This window comes from Pseudophryne corroboree, chromosome 3 (assembly GCF_028390025.1).
Source record: "Pseudophryne corroboree isolate aPseCor3 chromosome 3, aPseCor3.hap2, whole genome shotgun sequence".
In the NCBI taxonomy this organism is placed as follows: Eukaryota; Metazoa; Chordata; class Amphibia; order Anura; family Myobatrachidae; genus Pseudophryne; species Pseudophryne corroboree.
The window spans coordinates 536,236,098-536,255,761 of record NC_086446.1 but is presented as its reverse complement, the minus strand read 5'-3'; the positions used below and the strand labels follow the sequence as shown (position 1 = coordinate 536,255,761).

The following is a 19,664-nucleotide window of genomic DNA, read 5'->3' as shown; positions in this document are numbered from 1 at the left end:
AGTAATAATAGCCTACGCATCATTGCAGGTTCCGAGAATGTCATATGAGACAATGGCGGTCATTCCGAGTTGTTCGCTCGTTGGCGATTTTCGCAACGGAGCGATTAAGGCAAAAATGCGCATGGTACGCAGCGCGCATGCGCTAAGTATTTTAGCACAAAACTTAGTAGATTTACTCACGGCCGAACGAAGAATTTTCATCGTTGAAGTGATCAGAGTGTGATTGACAGGAAGTGGGTGTTTCTGGGCGGAAACTGACCGTTTTCTGGGAGTGTGCGGAAAAACGCAGGCGTGCCAGGATAAAACGCAGGAGTGTCAGGAGAAACGGGGGAGTGGCTGGCTGAACGCAGGGCGTGTTTGTGACGTCAAACCAGGAACGAAACGGGCTGAGCTGATCGCAGTGTAGGAGTACGTCTCGAGCTACTCAGAAACTGCTAAGAATTATTTATTCGCAATTCTGTTAATCTTTCATTCGCAATTCTGCTAAGCTAAGATGCACTCCCAGAGGGCGGCGGCCTAGCGTGTGCAATGCTGCTAAAAGCAGCTAGCGAGCGAACAACTCGGAATGAGGGCCCATGTGTTTAACAAAAATTATATGTATGTATCTTTTTGTCATTACAGCTCGAACCCGCATTATCAACCAACCAACAGACCAGAGTGTTATCAAGGGAACTAAAGCATCAATGTCCTGCGGGGTGTCACATGATCCCAGTGTGGCCATCAGGTGAGATACTGGATTCATGATGCCACTAGAACACTCATCTATTTTCCAGCAAATATCAGACAAATGCACTGATACTTAGGTTCTGTTCCAATTCTAATGCTGCTCTTCAGAAAATAGTCTGTCATTTATGAAATGAACAAAATGGAGTCTCATAGTTCTCAACATTTAGACATGTTAAATCTAGGCAAAATAAGCCCCATTCCTGACTCACTCACATTTCACCATGACCATCCTAGAAATGCCCAGTTTTGGGAGAGACTCTGATCATTTGAGATCAGTAAACCTGTACTTACGTGCCAGAATTGGGACAGTAGGGCAGTATGGTGTTTTTAGCACCAGTTAAGGTGGCCAGTGCACTTGAGCAAACAAATGAGAAGCCCAATGGGCATTCCAGCCATCTACTAGGCAGTGCTTGTTTTATAGCAAAATAAGATCCTGCTAAAAAATCACCTGCCGCTTGGTACAATTTTAAATGCCTTATTGGTAGCCATATTGCACAACCCTTTTTCCTCCAGAGGAGTTGGAGAAGATGTGTCTTGCTGCATTTCAAAATAAAGCTAGAAGCAGCTCCTGCAGCAGGTGATAAATCTTCCTCTCTGTGCCACTTGAAGCCAAACTTGGTCTATGGCAGTGATTCCCAAACTCAGCCCTCAAGTACCCCCAACAGTTCATGTTCACCAGGTCACCCCGAGGTACACATGTGTTTTCATTACTCACTGACACATTTTATAAGATGCACAGGTGGAGCTAATTATTTCACTTGTGATTCTGGGGGTCATCCAGGGGGTCTGTGCACGTGCACCCACTGCACTGCACATGCGTAACCCTACACTTTGCGGCCGCATCCTTCCTGGATGCAGCTGCAGGGTGATTGACAGTGGTGGCCGTCGTGGGGGCGTGGTGGGCCAAACAGGAGCGTGTCGGCAGTGTTTTCAGGGCGGCTGCGTGACATCACATGCAGCTGCTCTGAAAAAAAATATGGTGCCCGACCACCTGTCAGTGTGCAGGCAGGGGCCAACCACAAATCGATGTGTCCGCAATTACATTGCAGACACATTGCGCGGCACCCGGCATGTGAGGAGATGGACGCAGGTCTTGCTGTGGATTCAACAATCTGCGTCCATCTCTGAATGAGGTCCACTGTGAGGAGAACTGAAAAACATGAACTGCTGGGAGCCCTTGAGGACCGAGTTTAAGAACCACAGGGTGATACAGGGTGATTCAAAAGTCGCAGTACACCTTTTTGTTTCAAAAACTGTGCAGAAAATGGGAAAACTGACTTATTTTATGACTATTCTATTTACTAAGCCTTGGATGGAGATAAAGTGCACAGAGATAAAGGGGGTAATTCCGACCCGATTGGTCGCTGCAGTTTGTCGCAGCGGAGCGATCGGGTCGGAACTGTGCATGCACCGGCGCCGCAGTGCGCTGGCGCATGGCAGCTTTCATTACCTAGCGATCGCCTCTGAGACAGAGGCGGTCGCTAGGCAGGAGGGGGCAGAACGGCGGCGTTTGGGGGGGTGGCCCGCGGCAGCTGCGTGACGTCTCACGCAGCCACTGCGGCCAGCGGGAGCGATGAGCAACTCCCGGCCAGCCGCAGGAGCTGCGCTGACCGGGAGTTACTCCTTAAATACAAAGGCATCGCCTCTGTGCAATGCTTTTGTATTTGTGCGGGGGGACTGGCACTGACATGCGGGCAGGGCTAGCCCTATGCTGGGCGTCTCCCCGCATGTCTGAGTTAACGATCGTAGCTGTGCCAAATTTAGCAAAGCTACGATCAACTCGGAATGACCCCCAAAGTCCCATAGAACCAGCTCCTAACGGTCATTTTTCAAATGCAGCCTGTGACATGCCAGGTAGTTGCTGATTGGCTGGTACTTTCTCTCCATGCACTTTATCTCTATCCAAGGCTTAGTAAATAGACCCCTTAGTGGTGCCAAATATTGAGCCATATCTGGTGCCAGTGTAGCCCTGTGGTTATAACTGGGCTACGAATGCTTAACTTTATATGCTGCTAGTAATGTTTATATTTTAATTATATACTGTTAGTAATACTTATACTATAACTGCGATAACTGCAGTGATGGCAGCGCTACCCTGAACCCCATATAGACCTTCCCAGCATTTCCTGTGGGAGGGAGACGGAGCCACAGCACAGGACAGCCAACAGCCAGTCAGCAAGCTGGAAGGAGGAGTCGGGGGAGTGTCCACCCCCTGGCCAGTCCGTAGAAGGTGTAAGTGAAAGTTAACTAACACTACACCCACGTTTACATGTATTGTGGTCAGCTGTACACAGTGGCGTAACTAGAAATTTTTCTCCCCCAATCCAAAAAATTCTCTGGCGGCCCCCCCCATCCCCATAATTGGCACTAGTAAAGAGATGAACCTGCACGCGCCGCAAAAAGGTGTGTGGCTTTGTTGAAATGGGCGTGGCTTTGCAAAAGGGGCGTGACATTGCAGGAAAAGACTACCTTATACCCCAGTTTTGCACTCTGCACGCCCAGACATTGGCCACCACAGGAAAGAAAAATAATCCTGATTCCTGCCCCTTACATTATTTGTCATTTTTCCTCCTTATAGTAATGCCCAGTATACATTATGCCACATACTGCAATGGCCCTTAGACATTATGCCACACACAATAATGCACATGACACAATATGCACACACCGTAATGCCTGTGACACTTTATGACAGGAATCGCAATGCCCGTTATACATTATGCTACACACTGCAATGCCCCTGATACATTATAGCACATACAATGCCTGTGACACATTATGACACACACCGCAATGACCCTGAGACATTATACCACATACCACAATGCCCGTGATATAGTATACCACACATCGTAATCCCTGACACATTATGACACACACCGCAATGTCCGTGATACATTATGCCACACCTTGAAAAAGCTGCGCCAGCAGTGAAACGCGTCGGTGATAAGACTGGGACTTTCAAACTTTGAGATCTGCCTGCAATCCAACTATTGGGAACTGTGACCCCCATGGGACAATTTCTGGGAAGGTAATAACACCAGGACCTTGCTACGGTTCATTTCCCTTTATCAGTACCAGCATGGGACAAACCAACCAGTGAGAGGATCTCCATATCTAAGTGCTAACCTATTGGAGGACTCATTACAGTGAACTGGTAACAACGTACTAAAATTTCCCTAGGAATCAGGCCTCTTGCAATATACCCAGCATTTCAAGAAATTTTCATGATAAAATTCAGCAGTGTTGATTTTCGCCCTATTTTTAATCTTGGTATTTTTATTAATTTTTATCTGTTGCAACAGTATTTATATGCTAATGTGCATGAAATTGATGGTATATGTTCTCAATAAATTTCTCAGTATATTTATCTAACTAGTTATTAGCGCTGAATTGTTTTTACTTTTTTTCTGTTTACATTAAGGGTCTAACTAGCCCTTTATTCAGCAGCTTGAGGATCCACAACACTTGTCAGCGCCATTCTACCTTGGTAGTTTTTCTCACACGAACACACTGCAATGACCCTGAGACATTATACCACATACCACAATGCCCGTGATATAGTATACCACACACCGTAATGCCTGTGACACATACCGCAATGCCCGTTATACCCTATGCCACACACCGCAATGCCCGTTATACATTATGCCACACTGCAATGCCCCTGAGACATTATACCACATACCACAATGCCTGTGATATAGTATGCCACACACCGTAATGCCTGTGACACATTATGACTCACACCGCAATGTCCGTGATACATTATGCCACACACCGCAATGCCCATTACACATTAAGTCCTACAGTAAGGCTTTTAATTACTTTTAAATTACCTGCTCGTTGCCAGGGGTTTCATGCTCTTGGTTCCATGCACAGTGCCAGGGGTTTTCATGCTCAGGGTGTCATGCTCATTGCCAGGGGTTTCATGCACTCGGTGTCATGCTCGTTGCCAGGGGTTTCATGCACTGGGTGTCATGCTCGTTGCTAGGGGGTAATGCTTGTTGCTAGGGCTGTGTTCCCAGTGCCACATATGCCCCCAGTGCCAGATATTCCCCCACAGTGCCAGGTACACATATACCCCCGAGTGTCACATATGCCCCCTCAGTGCTACATATGCCCCCCCCAAGTGCCAAATATGCTACCCCTCCCCCAGTGCCAGGTACAGCTCCCCCCCCCGCTCCCCCGCTGCTGTAAGGAAAGACACGGAGGGCACAGCGCGCGCCTCTCCTGTGTCCCTCCTGCGTCTCCAGCGTGTGTGTTAATTGAAGTGCTGGTTCGTGAGCCAATCAGAGCTCATGAACAGGCACTTCATTCAATAGACCCGCCGGAGACGCAGGAGGGACACAGGAGAGGCGCGCACTGTGCCCTCCGTGTCCCTCCTTCACAGCAGCGGCTAGGGCCGCGGGCGCCAGTGGAGGGAGACAGCATATTGACATGCGGACGGCTCGTCCGCATGTCAATCTGTGCTAAATCAGTGGCGGCGCCCCACGCAGCCACTGCGAGGGCTGCGGGGGCAGTAGTTACGCCACTGGCTGTACACCTCTAATAGCAACCAGTAGGAGCGGGTGTCATAAATATATATAATCCAGCCCCACTGTACGCTGCCACAGGGGTCAGCTCCCTGCATCATTTACAGGATAATCCAGTATCTATAGTAGTTATAGCAGCTGCTAGAGTTACCCTGATGTGAGCACCCGGTAGGGTTACATTCCCCCTAGCGGAGAGCAGAAACTACCACTTAGGAGTAGAAGAAGGGATTGACTAAAAAGGACAGGCACTTTCCTATAAAAAATAGGTTGGTGGATGAGAAGGAGAGAGGTAAGGAGTGTATTGGGTCAGTCGATAGTAACTGCATGTGATATCCTGCAATTTTAACATAGCATCGGAGTAAGGTGCTGTGGTCATCTAGAGACTACCAGAGATATGCCTATAGAACTGTAAGTTGCATTTGTACGTAATAAGGAAAAAGACTGAAGTAGGCAGAATACTTTAACTGCAGGATAATAATTCCTCGAAGAAGACTAGCGTTAAGAACTTTAAAGTAAAGAGCTAACTAGATTTGATAACATTGACAGACAGCGTTAGTAGGGAGATTCTCTCACTCAACCAATTTCTTCTGACTCCGCTATTGACTCATACCAACCTGCCTAGCCAAGCGTACAACTGCAGGGTTGCATGTTAGCAGAATCCCTTCAAAGTCTGTGGATGCTAGGTATGCTGCATCATACCAGTGTGGAAGGTTGTTAACCTGCCGTTAGAAGGGAACGAGAGTGGTAGACTAGGAAACACCGTAATAGACGGTGAGTAAAGCTCTTTATGAACTCCCTGATTAACCTGCCCTTAGAGACTGTCGCAGAGGGAAATAACAATTGCCCCTAAGGAGTCAGGGCATACGTGGATATGTAGAATTAAACCTCAGTTCACAGTTCCAAAGCCGTAAACGTCGGAGAACAGCTTGAGAAACGTAGGGAGAGAAAGTCGAATCCAGAACTGAACCCGGGGATTGAAAACATTTCTTTAAGGGTCAAGTGGAGCTACAGTTTTAAAAGAGCAATTATATAGTCTTAGTGAACTCCAGCAAATTACTGCTAATACACTGCTAACTTATTGTATGTAAGGGCCCAACTGCGCAATTCTTGTTTTTCTAGGAGTACCCAGGTACCTCTCTATTAGTATGATGGTCACATGGAGGAGAGTTTTTTTCTCTTGCATGCACTAACTGTATGTATAGGCCCAAGAAGGGGGAATAGGGGGTATTTTATTCCAGGGGTTTTGTTCATTCCTGTTATGTTAAAAACAAAACAAAACACTTCAGAGGTATAGTACATAATTGTATTGTAGTAAAGAAACTCACCTGGTATATCCAGAGAGTTGATCCCGCCTGAAAGAAACAGAGAAGAACAGGTATAGAATTGTGGTAATATAACTGTAAAGGATAATGCTTGGCACATGTCATATGCATCACACACAACCACTGTAGTAACCTAGGGGTTAGAGTTGTGTGTAGTACTACTATCTGCACTCTAGACTTACCCAGGCAAGCCTAGATACTATGTGTAGCCTGGGTGGAGGCACATAGCTATTGTCTAATCTGTAGACGGGGCTTCGGAGAGGGGCTACCCCTAGGATTAACCCACAGGTGAGACAAGAGTTACACCCGCTCTAATAAGCAATCATATATGGTGCCTGGTCTCGTATGCAAGTCTGAAACTCTTACATTCAGAACCATGTACTGTGGTAAGTTCACATCTGGTGATTTATTTAAGACTGGGTTCCATGTCTTGTGTTTAGCTTCATGTCTGCTGCCAAGCTTAAATTGTATGTCTACTGCAAAGTCTAATGTGTAAAACAATGTATGGTTCCAAGATGTATACAAACCTTCCCATCCTTCTCTGACTTCTCTCGCCTTCCACTTCTATCACCACTGCCTTCATACTCAAATGTACTGTGCATATTGGCCCTCATTCCGAGTTGATCGGTCGCAAGGCGAATTTAGCAGAGTTACACACGCTAAGCCGCCGCCTACTGGGAGTGAATCTTAGCTTCTTAAAATTGCGACCGATGTATTCGCAATATTGCGATTACTAACTACTTAGCAGTTTCAGAGTAGCTCCAGACTTACTCTGCCTGTGCGATCATTTCAGTGCTTGTCGTTCCTGGTTGACGTCACAAACACACCCAGCGTTCGCCCAGGCACTCCCACCGTTTCCCCGGCCACTCCTGCGTTTTTTCCGGAAACGGTAGCGTTTTCAGCCACACGCCCCTGAAACGCCGTGTTTCCGCCCAGTAACACCCATTTCCTGTCAATCACATTACGATCGCCGGAGCGAAGAAAAAGCCGTGAGTAAAAATACTTTCTTCATAGTAAAGTTACTTGGCGCAGTCGCAGTGCGAACATTGCGCATGCGTACTAAGCGGATTTTCACTGCGATGCGATGAAAAATACCGAGCGAACAACTCGGAATGAGGGCCATTGTACAGAGCGCTATAAGAGACTATTGTTTTCCACTGTACGGCTGCCCATTGCTAGTGTCCAATCACCGAGCAGTTGTAACTGGCTGATGACATTGGGCAGTTTTTTGTTGGAGTTTGTTGTGCAAATCATGCATTGCTATTAATTGGTGATATTATCTGTGATGGTGGTGGTGGTGGTGATGTAGTATGAAAAATTAAAATGGTGAGCTTGGAATCACTTTGAGAACAATAAGAACCAAGGTCCACCACAGATAACCGTTACCAGACTTTAATACCTATTACTTAAATTAGCATTGTAGCTGTATCCTTAGTCGCTTATATTATAATGGGCATTCAGTATTAGTATTTTTGTCATAGTGGAGTTTGAATAAAGCTGCAGAATAAAGACAGCACTGCTTGGCATTGATGCGGCTCACCCATACCGGCCCTCGGATTTTTGCCTTTTCCCCCAGGTTAGCATCCAAGTCGCACACTACATCTGCAAGCAGTACTAGCAGGGTCCTTCTGCATTGTACTTTTGTCGCATTTGAGTTGGGAATAAGATGTGCACTCGGTACAAAACTGCTTGGCGAAATACATTAAATATTTAATTTTATTTTATTTGATGCATCAAATGGGGCTTTTTGCAACGATTTGAGGGTAATTCATATCCGCTACAGATGTGCACGACCTCCAGGGGTTTTGGTTCTAATTCATCATCGTGTTTTGGTTTTGCCACCCTCAAGTGTTTTGGTTCAGACTCGAATTTAGGTTTGGTTTAAGAACAATCTTAAAAAAAATCGATAATCACTGATAAAAATTGATAAAAACAGCTAAAATCATGCAATGTTTACAGTTCAAAACTGAAAAGTTTCGGATTTAAAATCTGAATTCCGAACCGCTGGTGGATGATTCAAACTCAGTTTAGATCAGATTTTTTCAGGGGATCTGGACCAGGTTTTGATTCATTTCAGATCCACAAAATTCGTTTGGTTTCAGATTTTTGGAGAACTGATTTTTGAATCTCTAATATGCAGTAGGGTCTAATTCAGTAAGGATAGCAAATTCTGCTAATTAGCAGAATTTGCTATCCTTCTACTAGCATGCGGGGGGCCTCCCATAGCTAGGCAAGGCCGCCCAGCATTCTGACCAGCGCCTCCCTCAGTTCTACAAGCAGAAATTGTAAAGGTATCACAATTTCTGCTTGTTAGCAGAAACTGTGGAAGCCTCCTTCCAGCGCCTGCAGGAGTCCCGCTGCCAGCTTCCTGATCACAGCTGCCATGATCATGCTCCGACACGCTCCCGTTCGGCCGCCTCCACTCCCCGTTCGCGTCGCACCACCCCCGCACCGTCCCCGCAAAGCTCCGTCTCCTCCCTGGAAACGGAGAGTTGCCCGCCCCGTGACGCCCTCTGCCTGATTGACAGGAAATGCGGGCGCATGCACAGGATGGGAGCTGCACATGCACCCGCATCTTTTTTTCAGAAATTGCGGTTGGATCGCTTACTGCGATCTAACCTGAATTAAGCCCATAAGCTGGTGTTTTGGGGCCACGTGTCTCTTTCTACCCTCGTTTGTGTTCTTTAGCTTCTTCTGCGATTTTTTGTTTTTGTTTTTATCAAAACTGTTTTAAACTATTCAAACCTTATGAGAGACATAAGATGATGATTAAACATTATGCTACAAGTGGTAACACTGTGCTGCACTGCAGGTGGGGCAGATGTAACGTGCAGAGAGATTTTGATGTGAGAGGGGAATGTCCAAATTTAGATCTAAATCGCAGTGGACTACATGCAATGCAGCCAATATTTACCCCACATGCAGAATAACGTGTGTACCTTACAGCCTCTCCCTCCCACTCTTTTTCTCTATTTATCTCCCCTATCTCTTATACTCTGTCTACTTTCTATCTTCTTTCTCACCATCTCACTTCTCCCCCTACACCTTCTCCACTCTCCCCATCTGCCCATTTCCCTCTCCTCTCCGTTTCATCCTCTATCACACTCTTTTCTTTCTCCCCCACATGTCTCCGTATTTCCCCCGCCCTCCATTATCCAGCTCTCTATTTTGCCACATCTCTTTCTCTCTCCATTCACCCCACTCTCTTACTCCACTTTACCCGTCTACCTTTTTTCCTTCCCCTCTCTCTCCTTCCTCCACCATATGTCTCTTTATTGCACTTCTCGCCTCCATCACTTTAACCCCTCTACCCTCTCTATTTTTTCCCCCTCCACCTCTCTATATATGACTTTTGACCCCAAATCTCTTTTTCCCCACCCCTCTCTTCTTTCTCTCACCTGTATTTCTCCTTCTCCCCATCTTTCTTCTTCACCCACTTCTCTTTACCTTCACTCCTTTCTCATTCCTCCATGTCTTCTCTCTCTCTTCTTTTCCCACATCCTTCTCTCTCTTTTCCACCCTCTGTCACCTTCCTTTATTTTTCTCCCCCACTCTTCTCCATCCATTCCCCTACTCTCTCTCACTCTTGCTCACATTTCTCCTTTACCATATCTTTCTCTCTCTCTACCACTCTTGCCCCCCTCTCTCTCCCTTCTGCTCTCTTGCTCTCTGTCTCCATTCCCCCTCTCTTACTCTCTATCTCTGGCTTTCTATCCTGCCTTCCATTTCCCCTCTCCCACCTTTCTCTGTTTCTCCTCTTTTCCATTTGTACCCATCTTGTACTGTCCCACATTCTTTCTCTCGTTCTCCCTACTGCTCTACCCCACCTCTCTCTCTTTCTCTCTCCACTTCCCTCCGTCTATATTTCTCCTTCCCCCTCACCTTTTCTCTCCCTAACACACCTGAACCCTCTCTTGCTTTCTTTCCCTTTCCACCTTTCGCACTCACTCTCTTGTCCCATTCTGCTTCACTACTTCCTTCAATCCTTTCTCCCTCTTAACTCTCCTACTCTTGCCTCATCCTTCCCTCTCTGTTTTTACTTCCGTCCCTCTTTCTCTCCTCAACCTTCTGTTTTCCCCTGTCTATTTATTTATCTACCTTACCTTGTCTCTCCCTTCTCTGTCATTCTTCCTCCCTCTCTCATCCTCTCCTTCCTACTTTCTTTCTGTCTTTGTCTTTATCTTTTACAAGCCTCTCTGTAACCTCTCTCTTCCCCTGTTACTTTTTACATTTTTTATTCCACTCGCGCTCTCTTGGGGCTGTTAGTTTGCACCCACTTATTGCCTTTACTTTTCATTATTATTATCACTTTCTCACCCTAGATTGTCAAATTCCAGAGACATCGGTGTGTGCCAGACGGCACTTCTAGACTGGTCATATTACAGTTTCTTTTAATCCCTTAGTCTCTTTTGTTATAATTAGGCGTAATATGGGGTCACATAACCCCGCAACAGTCAGGAGCTCAAGAGGACCCATGCCTAATTAACACAATCTTATTTCTTTTTATATTTCACCCATTAATAATGAGGGGAAATTAAACACTCCTAATTGGTTCTTGACAGCGGGGGGAGAGAAAACCCACAGTGAACTCTGTGAAAAATTTAATAGGAGTTAAAAAATTAATCTTACTTAACTTCATCCGCAGTGAATATTTTATTTGCTATATTAATTCTCCCTTCTACAGCATATGTGTAATTTCAAGTAGAAATCTCTTGTTGAATTTTGGGACAGGGACTGGGTGGTTGGGGTCAATCAGGCTGATAGATATGATTGGATCAACTCAATGATAATTATACTGTACATATTTTTTTTTTATATATTAACCTCATAGTTCTATTTTTGCCTTCAACAGAATAATGAAGACTGTTTTGTATTATTGATTTATACTCGTTTTGGGTAGCTTATTCCATCATGTACCAGGCAAGTGTAAAGCTAGAATATTAAGGGCCTATCTGGAAATACAGATATATAATCTTCTACAGAACGAAAGTGTATATATTATGTGTAATACATTCTATAAATAAATAATAGCTACAATATTAATATTTGTAGAGACTGGTCTAAAAATAAAACTTCTAGTGGTATGTTTATTAAAGGTCTATTTTCATCTATCTCAAATTGATAAAAATCTATTTAAATCGATGATGTGTTTCCAAGGCTAAAATACACATTTAGTAACATTTAAAAATGTATGTAGAGAAAATCATCTGTTAATAAATGTGTGTAACATTTATTGAGATCGATTTCCATCAATTTGAAATTAATAAAAAGATTGAAAAGTCCCTCTGAAGAAACAGCCGAGAGGTGTGGCTGAGAAACGCATAAGGGTGCTTATGGATGAGCCAGCTGGAGACCTGCTTTTGGAGTTTGCCTGCTACAGAGTGTATTTACACTACAGTGCCGGACCCCGGCCGGGGTAGAGAACATCCGGCTGTATTTCCCATAGGCTACTTCTGCTACTATGGGAGGTCAAGCATAGTGCAGGCCTGATTGTTTGTTAAAGATCTCACAAAAGGACTGTTAAGTGTTGTTCCATTACACTAGGAGTGATCTGGCAATACTAATCAGCAGGCTTACACAAGTGGGTAAAGTTGTAATCAGCTTTTAAAGCTCAACTTAATGTTGATATTGAACTGAGTAACTATAACCTTCAACATTACTAATGACTCTTCAATTGGAGTGGAACTGTTGACAATTTACCTAGATAAATAGAAATGGCAAAATTTGTGATTCAGTAGTTGGTTTAAATAACTATACCTTAGACATACCGATGCGATCAATAGGTTACCAGACTTTCTACGCTAATCAAATCTGATCAATTTGTGATTGCTTGGAATTATTGTTTATTTGGCCATACACACTGCAATGTTGGAATAGTTTGGTGAGTCAAACGAGCTGGCAAAACAGATCTGAAAGCCTGCAATACCAATTCTGCAATCAAACATTTTTGCATTTCAAGTTTGTTTGGATTACTTTTTATACTCATCAATCTTTCTATATTAGATACAGATTAAACAAACCTAATAGTTAGCTTCATCACTTCATTCAGTTTCACAGTTGAATGTGTGACCAATTCTAAATTGAAATATGTAACCATTCTATATATAGCACTGATCAAATCATGTGTATTGTCTTATCTTCTATCCCAGGTATATATGGGAGAAGGATGGGTTTCCTTTGAGTTTTGATAACTTACCCAGAATCCAAATGGACAAGAATGGCACTTTGCACATCTCCCAGACATGGTCAGGAGACATTGGAATGTACACCTGCCGCATCCTGTCAGTAGGGGGCAATGACTCAAGAAGTGCCCACCTTCGGGTCAGGTACAGGCATTTCTGTGTTGACCTTTATCTGTTCAGCAAAACAAATATTTTTATGTGTAGTGTCAGTATACAGTAAAATGTCCTTGAAGGGTTTGTTACAGATTCATATGTTTATCTTTCCAGACAACTGCCCCATGCTCCTGAAAACCCAATTGCCCTACTGAGCACCACAGAGCCACGATCTATTAATCTGACATGGGTCAGACCCTTTGACGGTAACAGCCCACTGATTCGCTACATCCTGGAGGTTGCTGAGAATAGTAAGTACATAAAGCGTCCAAATGCTTGCAAGCACAGGGTAGATATAGATATACAGTATGCATTATCTAATTCAGAGGTAGATGTACTAAGCAGTGAAAAGAGTGGAGACGTGAGCCAGTGGAGAAGTTGCCCATGGCAACCAATCAGTACTGAAGTAACATTTATAATTTGCATACTATGCAGTTATACAGAGCATGGGTAACTTATCCACTGGCTCACTTCTCCACTCTTTTCACTGCTTAGTACATCTCCCCCTAAGTCACATCACTCAGCAGCAGCAGAGCTCATATATTACATGTCAGCAGCAACAATCCTGCCTCCTACACACATCAGAAACTGCCATTTTGTAGACTGAATAAATATTCGTGATAGCGCAGTCTGTAATCACAATAACAATTTGTACTTATTAGAATTCCCTTGGCATAATGGAGCCTAGTCTAGTAGGTGTATATGTAAATACATGACTATCTGGCAGCACAAGATTGCAGTGTGCAGACAGAGTAGAGTAGATCGTCAAGTACAACTTATGTACATTGATGCACCAATGTGCAAAAACTACATTTTATTTGTTGAAGATTTTTTGTTGTTGTTGATATTAAGCCACATCCTGTATCTCTGCACTAAGGGGGTAATTCCAAGTTGATCACAGCAGGATTTTTGATAGCAATTGGGCAAAACCATGTGCACTGCAGGGGAGGCAGATATAACATGTGCAGAAAGAGTTAGATTTGGGTGGGTTATTTTATTTCTGCGCAGGGTAAATACTGGCAGCTTTATTTTTACACTGCAATTTAGATTGCAGATTGAACTCACCACACCCAAATCTAACTCTCTCTGCACATGTTATATCTGCCTCCCCTGCAGTGCACATGGTTTTGCCCAATTGCTAACAAAAATCCTGCTGCGATCAACTTGGAATTACCCCCTAAGGGCTAGGCTTGTCTACAGTCCCTGAAATGACAGAGATTGTATGTTGCCTTATAAACCTTTTGATTCTTCCGCTAGCACTTCTTCAGTTAAATGCATTCCGAGGCATATGCCAGCCAATGTAATTACTGTGTAAACGCGCAGTATAGCATTAATAAAATATATTGTTAGTAAAATATATGCTTGCAGTGTTAGCGTTATGTTCTTGCATTGTAACGGATTCATTATTTGAAAAGTTAGAATTTTGTATAAGCCTCCCTATATTTTATTTAGGTATTTCAATAAAGACTCCTAACTGACACCACAAAAAAATATCACTAACCTTTTTATAAAATTGTCTCTGAATGCTGATTAAATGTGACCTTGTATTTGGTATCAAATAATGGTTCCTTTACTTTGTTAAGGTTTCTATAATTATTTCATATATTTATAAATTCATGATTTTTTTTCTTGGCTTTGCAACTGATGCAACAAGTCATGGAGTGAGCCTTGTAAAAGCCGCTGAAAGCACTTTACCAGTAAAATGAATGAAATCCTAACACCCCCACACCTGTCACTCTACAGCATATAAGTGTATTCTGAAAATTCTGTTTGGTACATTAGTTTTAAAGTTTAAAGAAAGAAACACCAACACATGTTATATATATATATATATATATATATATATATATATATATTTATTTATTATTTATTACCAGTTATTTATATACCGCACACATATTCCGCAGCGCTTTACAGAGAATATTTGCCCATTCACATCAGTCCCTGCCCCAGTGGAGTTTACACTCTATGGGGTAAATTTACTAAGGTGGGAGATTTTTAGAACTGGTGATGTTGCCCATAGCAACCAATCAGATTATATCTATTATCTGCTAGAAGCAGCTAGATAAATGGTAAGTAGAATCTGATTGGTTGCCATGGGCAACATCACCAGTTCTAAAAATCTCCCACCTTAGTAAATTTACCCCTATATTCCCTATCACATGTACACACAGACACATTCACACTAGGGTTAACTTTGATGGAAGCCAATTAACCTACCAGTATATTTTTGGATTGTGGAAGGAAACCGGAATACCCGTAGGAAACCCACTCAAGTAAGGGGAGAATATACAAACTCTGCACAGTTAGGGCCATGGTGGGAATCAAACCCATGACCTTAGTGCTGTGAGGCAGTAATGCTACCATTACACCATCTGTACTGCCCATATTGTATATCCACAATGCAAATTAATTAAGCACTGTGTGTAGCTAATCCTGATGGTTGTCATCATTGCTGCTGTTTTTGCACCAGAGCTCCAGCAACTACAAGAGGTATGCCGCCTGACAGGTGTATAGGCATCTGTGTGCAACTCTGACTCAGTTGCCTGTATGAAGACATGTCCTTACTGTACTTCATCTACCCGTACACATCCTTCCTTCCCATACTGCCTCAATAACCATAGTGAGTTATAGGTATCTTCTGTGACTGAATATACACAAGGGCATAAGTGTACATAATATTTATGCACATGCATTGTACGTATAGTACACAAACAAAATATCTGTATGTCCAATTCTCTACCAGATCTCTGGTGTTGCAGTGTGGATCCTGCGGTGAAAGAGGCCATTCAGCTACTCTGTAAAAGTTCTAATGAAGCCTGCAGGAGGATTGGGGTTGGAAGGGCCTAGCTGTGTTAGCTGCCATCTATTCCCTGGACTTGAGCAACAGCGCCAGAGGTCCTCACAGTCATACTATATGGGTGGAAGGCACATTGCTTCTTGGGTGTGTCAGCAGCCAAAGGATGCCAGGCTGCGCTTGTGTGATCCGACCATACCAGCATGAGCTGAATTCATCTAGGTGAAATAGTTCTGGATAGAAGATCTAGAGATAATGGTTAGCCCCATCCCACAGCACTGTGTATAAAAACTGTATAAATGAGGGGTTAGTAGCCTATATATAGTTGTGTATGTACTTGACATAAGAGCTCTTATGGAGCAATATTAGCCAAAACCACTAATACTGTAAAGGTTTACCTTGGTTATGCCAATTGCTGCTGTCATCCTGTGAGCAAACTAAACCTTACACTTTAATCCATCTATCAGCTGTCCTGAGATGTGCCTGCTATTTCTGTGCCAATGCTCTGCCCATTACTCAATAGTCCTGATATACTGTAGGGAGTCAGTAAGTATTTGGCCATAGCAAGGAGCAAAGAGTTGTCATGACAGCCGCAACATATTGGCCAAGATCCGCAAGGTTCTGATAACGGAGCCAGGCAGTGTTAATGATTACCTTCCTGCAACCGATTTCCACATTGGTTCGCAGTCGACTCTCACAGTCAATGTTTGGCTGGTTTGGCCAAGGGGTGTCACGAGGAGCATCAGTGACGACTTGTTGCTGACAAACCAAAGAGACCATAAAGGTGTAGTGAGTTGCATAGTAAGCCCACCCTATTATAATAATGCTTTTATATATTTAACATGCCAATATGTCATTTTGTTTGAAAAGTTCTGCTAATGTAAAAGACTTTAGCCCTGTTTGACAGATCATCATGACAGCCATATGTTATAAGTAGGTCTATTTCACAAAATGCTTAACAGTATGTTTATATCATATAAATAATAGCAATCTCCAACCTCTAATTTTTAATGGCATATCATGCTTTTCCCATATAAAACAGAAAGTAAACTGAGACACCACCTGTGCAGCTGAGATTATTGTTGGCAATTCAGAAAGGGTCAGAGGGCATCTTTTCTGTAAAATCTAAACATCCGCTACCCTTAATCACATTATTTGTGTTGCTACAAACTGCATCTTTAAAGCTGCCTTGCTCTCTTATCCTATACCTGCTTTCTTTTCCCTGTAAATTGAATTTTTCAATTTTTATGGCACACCAACTTACTTGGTATGAAAGACACAGCTCCGAGTAACATTGTATTGTGCAGATAAGCACGTCCTGTAGATAGATGGCTTAGCATCAAGACACAGAGCGGAATAACAAACTAGATCATAACACTAACCCTTCAGCTGCCATATTAATCTGTCCCGGCCTAGTTTTGCAAATAAATTGGTTTAATATATTACTATACGGGTCTGTATTTTTAGAGACAGGCAAATTATATTATTTTAGCACTGCATTTTAGGTAATATTCTATGTTTCTGATGATAGTGTAAGTATGTAGTTCAAAAGAAAATTGGTTTAGAGAGATTACGTAGGGACTATGAACTACTCACAGGTAAAAGTGGGATCATACCCAACTTCTCCATAAAGTAGCATGATGAAATTAGGCATTAGTTTGGTCGATGCAGGTCTGCAAAACCATTAGGGGGACCCAAAGTACCCCAAAGGCAGTCCGAGCTGCTGTCAAGAACGCTTCCAGGTGGCAGTGATAGGGTTAACCAAAGCCCTGTCTTATTTGCAGGCATCTCTGCCTTGCAAGTTTCATTCCATATTTATGAGGTGCCTTCAGAGAGATTTAGCATCTCTTTCGCCTGCCTGCGCATATCATATGCAGATCTTATATCCCATCTTACACCCCAAAGGACTGAACCCCTAGAGCAGACCCTTTTCTGATTACCATAGATGGTAGACCTCATTTATCTTACTGCGTACATCTGCGTGAAAAAAGATAAAAACAAGTTGTTTTCCCTATGTCATTGGAATGCCCCTGCTAGACAAGAACACGATAATACCTCTTACAATTGTAGTGTTAATGTTGTCACTTGCATGTATATTTCTCAGTAGGAGAATGGGAGAAGGGCAGAAGCTTAGGATGCTAAAAGAACAGGATTCTGGAGTATAACAATGATAGGTTACAAGTACTACTAATGTACCTACGTAAGAAAACACAAGAGGAAAGACTCAAAGACCTTACCATGTATAGCTCAGATGATAGCTGGGGAAAAATACAGCGTTGAAATTCATAAGAGGTTGAACAAAACCTCAAAACACAAATGTGTTTCAAGTAACAATGGATCATGCCCAAAGGTAACGTATAGGAGAGACGGGAAAATCAATCATGTTGTATGTGGAAAAGAACTAAACAATAAAGATAAAAGATTTTTAAGCTTAGTAGGAGATTATCAGACCAATCAGATGTTTGCTTTAATTTACAAGACTGTACCAGAGAAATATTAGATACAGCCTAATTGATTGCTGTGGGCAGCGCCTTGACTTTTGCACATTTTTTTTTGCGGAATAGTGCTCACAATTGTCTCACTTTAGGGAGTCTTAACCTGTGCTAGATGATGGCTATACATTTGCTAGTAATGTACCATCAGGAATGGGCATGGACCTGCCCATTCCCTGCTACCTGAAGTGGCAACACTGGAATTTGACATCCTATTCAATTATCACCTAGAAGGTATGAAAAGAAGATATGGACAGGGTTTGATGTTATGATGTGCATCATCCAATGGATAGAGCGAACGGTATAATTCCGTAGGTCGCATGCTCACATCACTGCTTGTTGAAAACATGTTCCATAGGCAAATGCAGGGGAGGGGGGCAGGTTCTAGTTGCCTGGAAATCCACCAGTCTTTGGCTCACATCATGACCAAAATGCCTATAAAAGTAGTAGAATATAATACTATTGCTACAGCCACAACATGCAATATAAAGGAGCCTGTGGAGCTTCTCCTAGCAGGTCTACTGTGCGTGTGGTTCTGAGCGCTCAAACAGAGCACCAGATCAAGAGAGACAAGAGAGTAGCTGCCAGCAAGAAAAGCCAGGCATCTTAAGTTAACATTAGGTGGGAGTATGTATACTTAGAAAACCAGAGACATGCGGTGAGCTAAATGACTGAGGAGGCACTGGCTAGCAACAGAGCCAGATTTACACGAAATATATGAGCCAAAGGGTACTTCTGGGCATTATACACAGGTACAGCAGTATAAACTCCTGGTAATTTGGTGAGTTCTGATCAGAGATGTGCGGAAAAGATAAGCAGGTGAGGCACTGCCTCAGATGTCATAGACTTTTTACTGCAGAGTTTTGGCTATAAAAATGATTAGAATAATATAAAGAAGATATTTGTAACATATTCTTTGTATTTTTCATATACTTTATACAGTCAAAACTCTGGCACAAATGTTAGTATAACAGGAACGGCTCTGCCTCACCTGCCTCACCACACCACACCACAGGTCACTGTAGAATAGTTTGTTTTTTTAGACTCTTTTCTATATACAGTCTCTACAGTGTTAATTATTAATACTGTATTACATACACTATCCAGTGTATACAGTGACCAATGTGTACATAGAGTTTATGCCCAGGGCCAGTGGAAGGTTCTCATGCCGCTCCCCAAGACTTGCTCCAATTTCTGGGGTCTTGAATTGTGTAATGGAGCATACATCGTGGAAAAAATTAGTTCAGAGGGGCTGACCCTATTGCATCATGTAAGGGCCCACTGTATGTGCTGGCCTTGTTCATGTATAAGTATTACATATACAGTAGTACACTGCACTTTCTATAGGCAGACTATAGCTTGTTAAGTGCTGATTATACCCTCTTCGCGGGCTGGCTACACTCCACTGGCATACTTATAAAGGGTACATTGTGTACGGTGCACATGTGCCCACAGGG

General features: G+C 43.1%; 1 protein-coding gene across 4 annotated transcripts in view; it reads left to right on the top strand.

The window, feature by feature from the left end:
• SDK2 (sidekick cell adhesion molecule 2) overlaps window positions 1-19,664 on the top strand; it is a 1,024,610-nt gene that overhangs the window by 798,554 nt on the left and 206,392 nt on the right. For all 4 annotated transcript variants that reach the window (XM_063961173.1, XM_063961172.1, XM_063961171.1 and 1 more), the window contains exons 12-14: window positions 622-724; window positions 12,733-12,909; window positions 13,033-13,169. In XM_063961173.1, coding sequence (XP_063817243.1) covers window positions 622-724; window positions 12,733-12,909; window positions 13,033-13,169 — 417 coding nt within the window. The remainder of the gene's footprint in view (window positions 1-621; window positions 725-12,732; window positions 12,910-13,032; window positions 13,170-19,664) is intronic.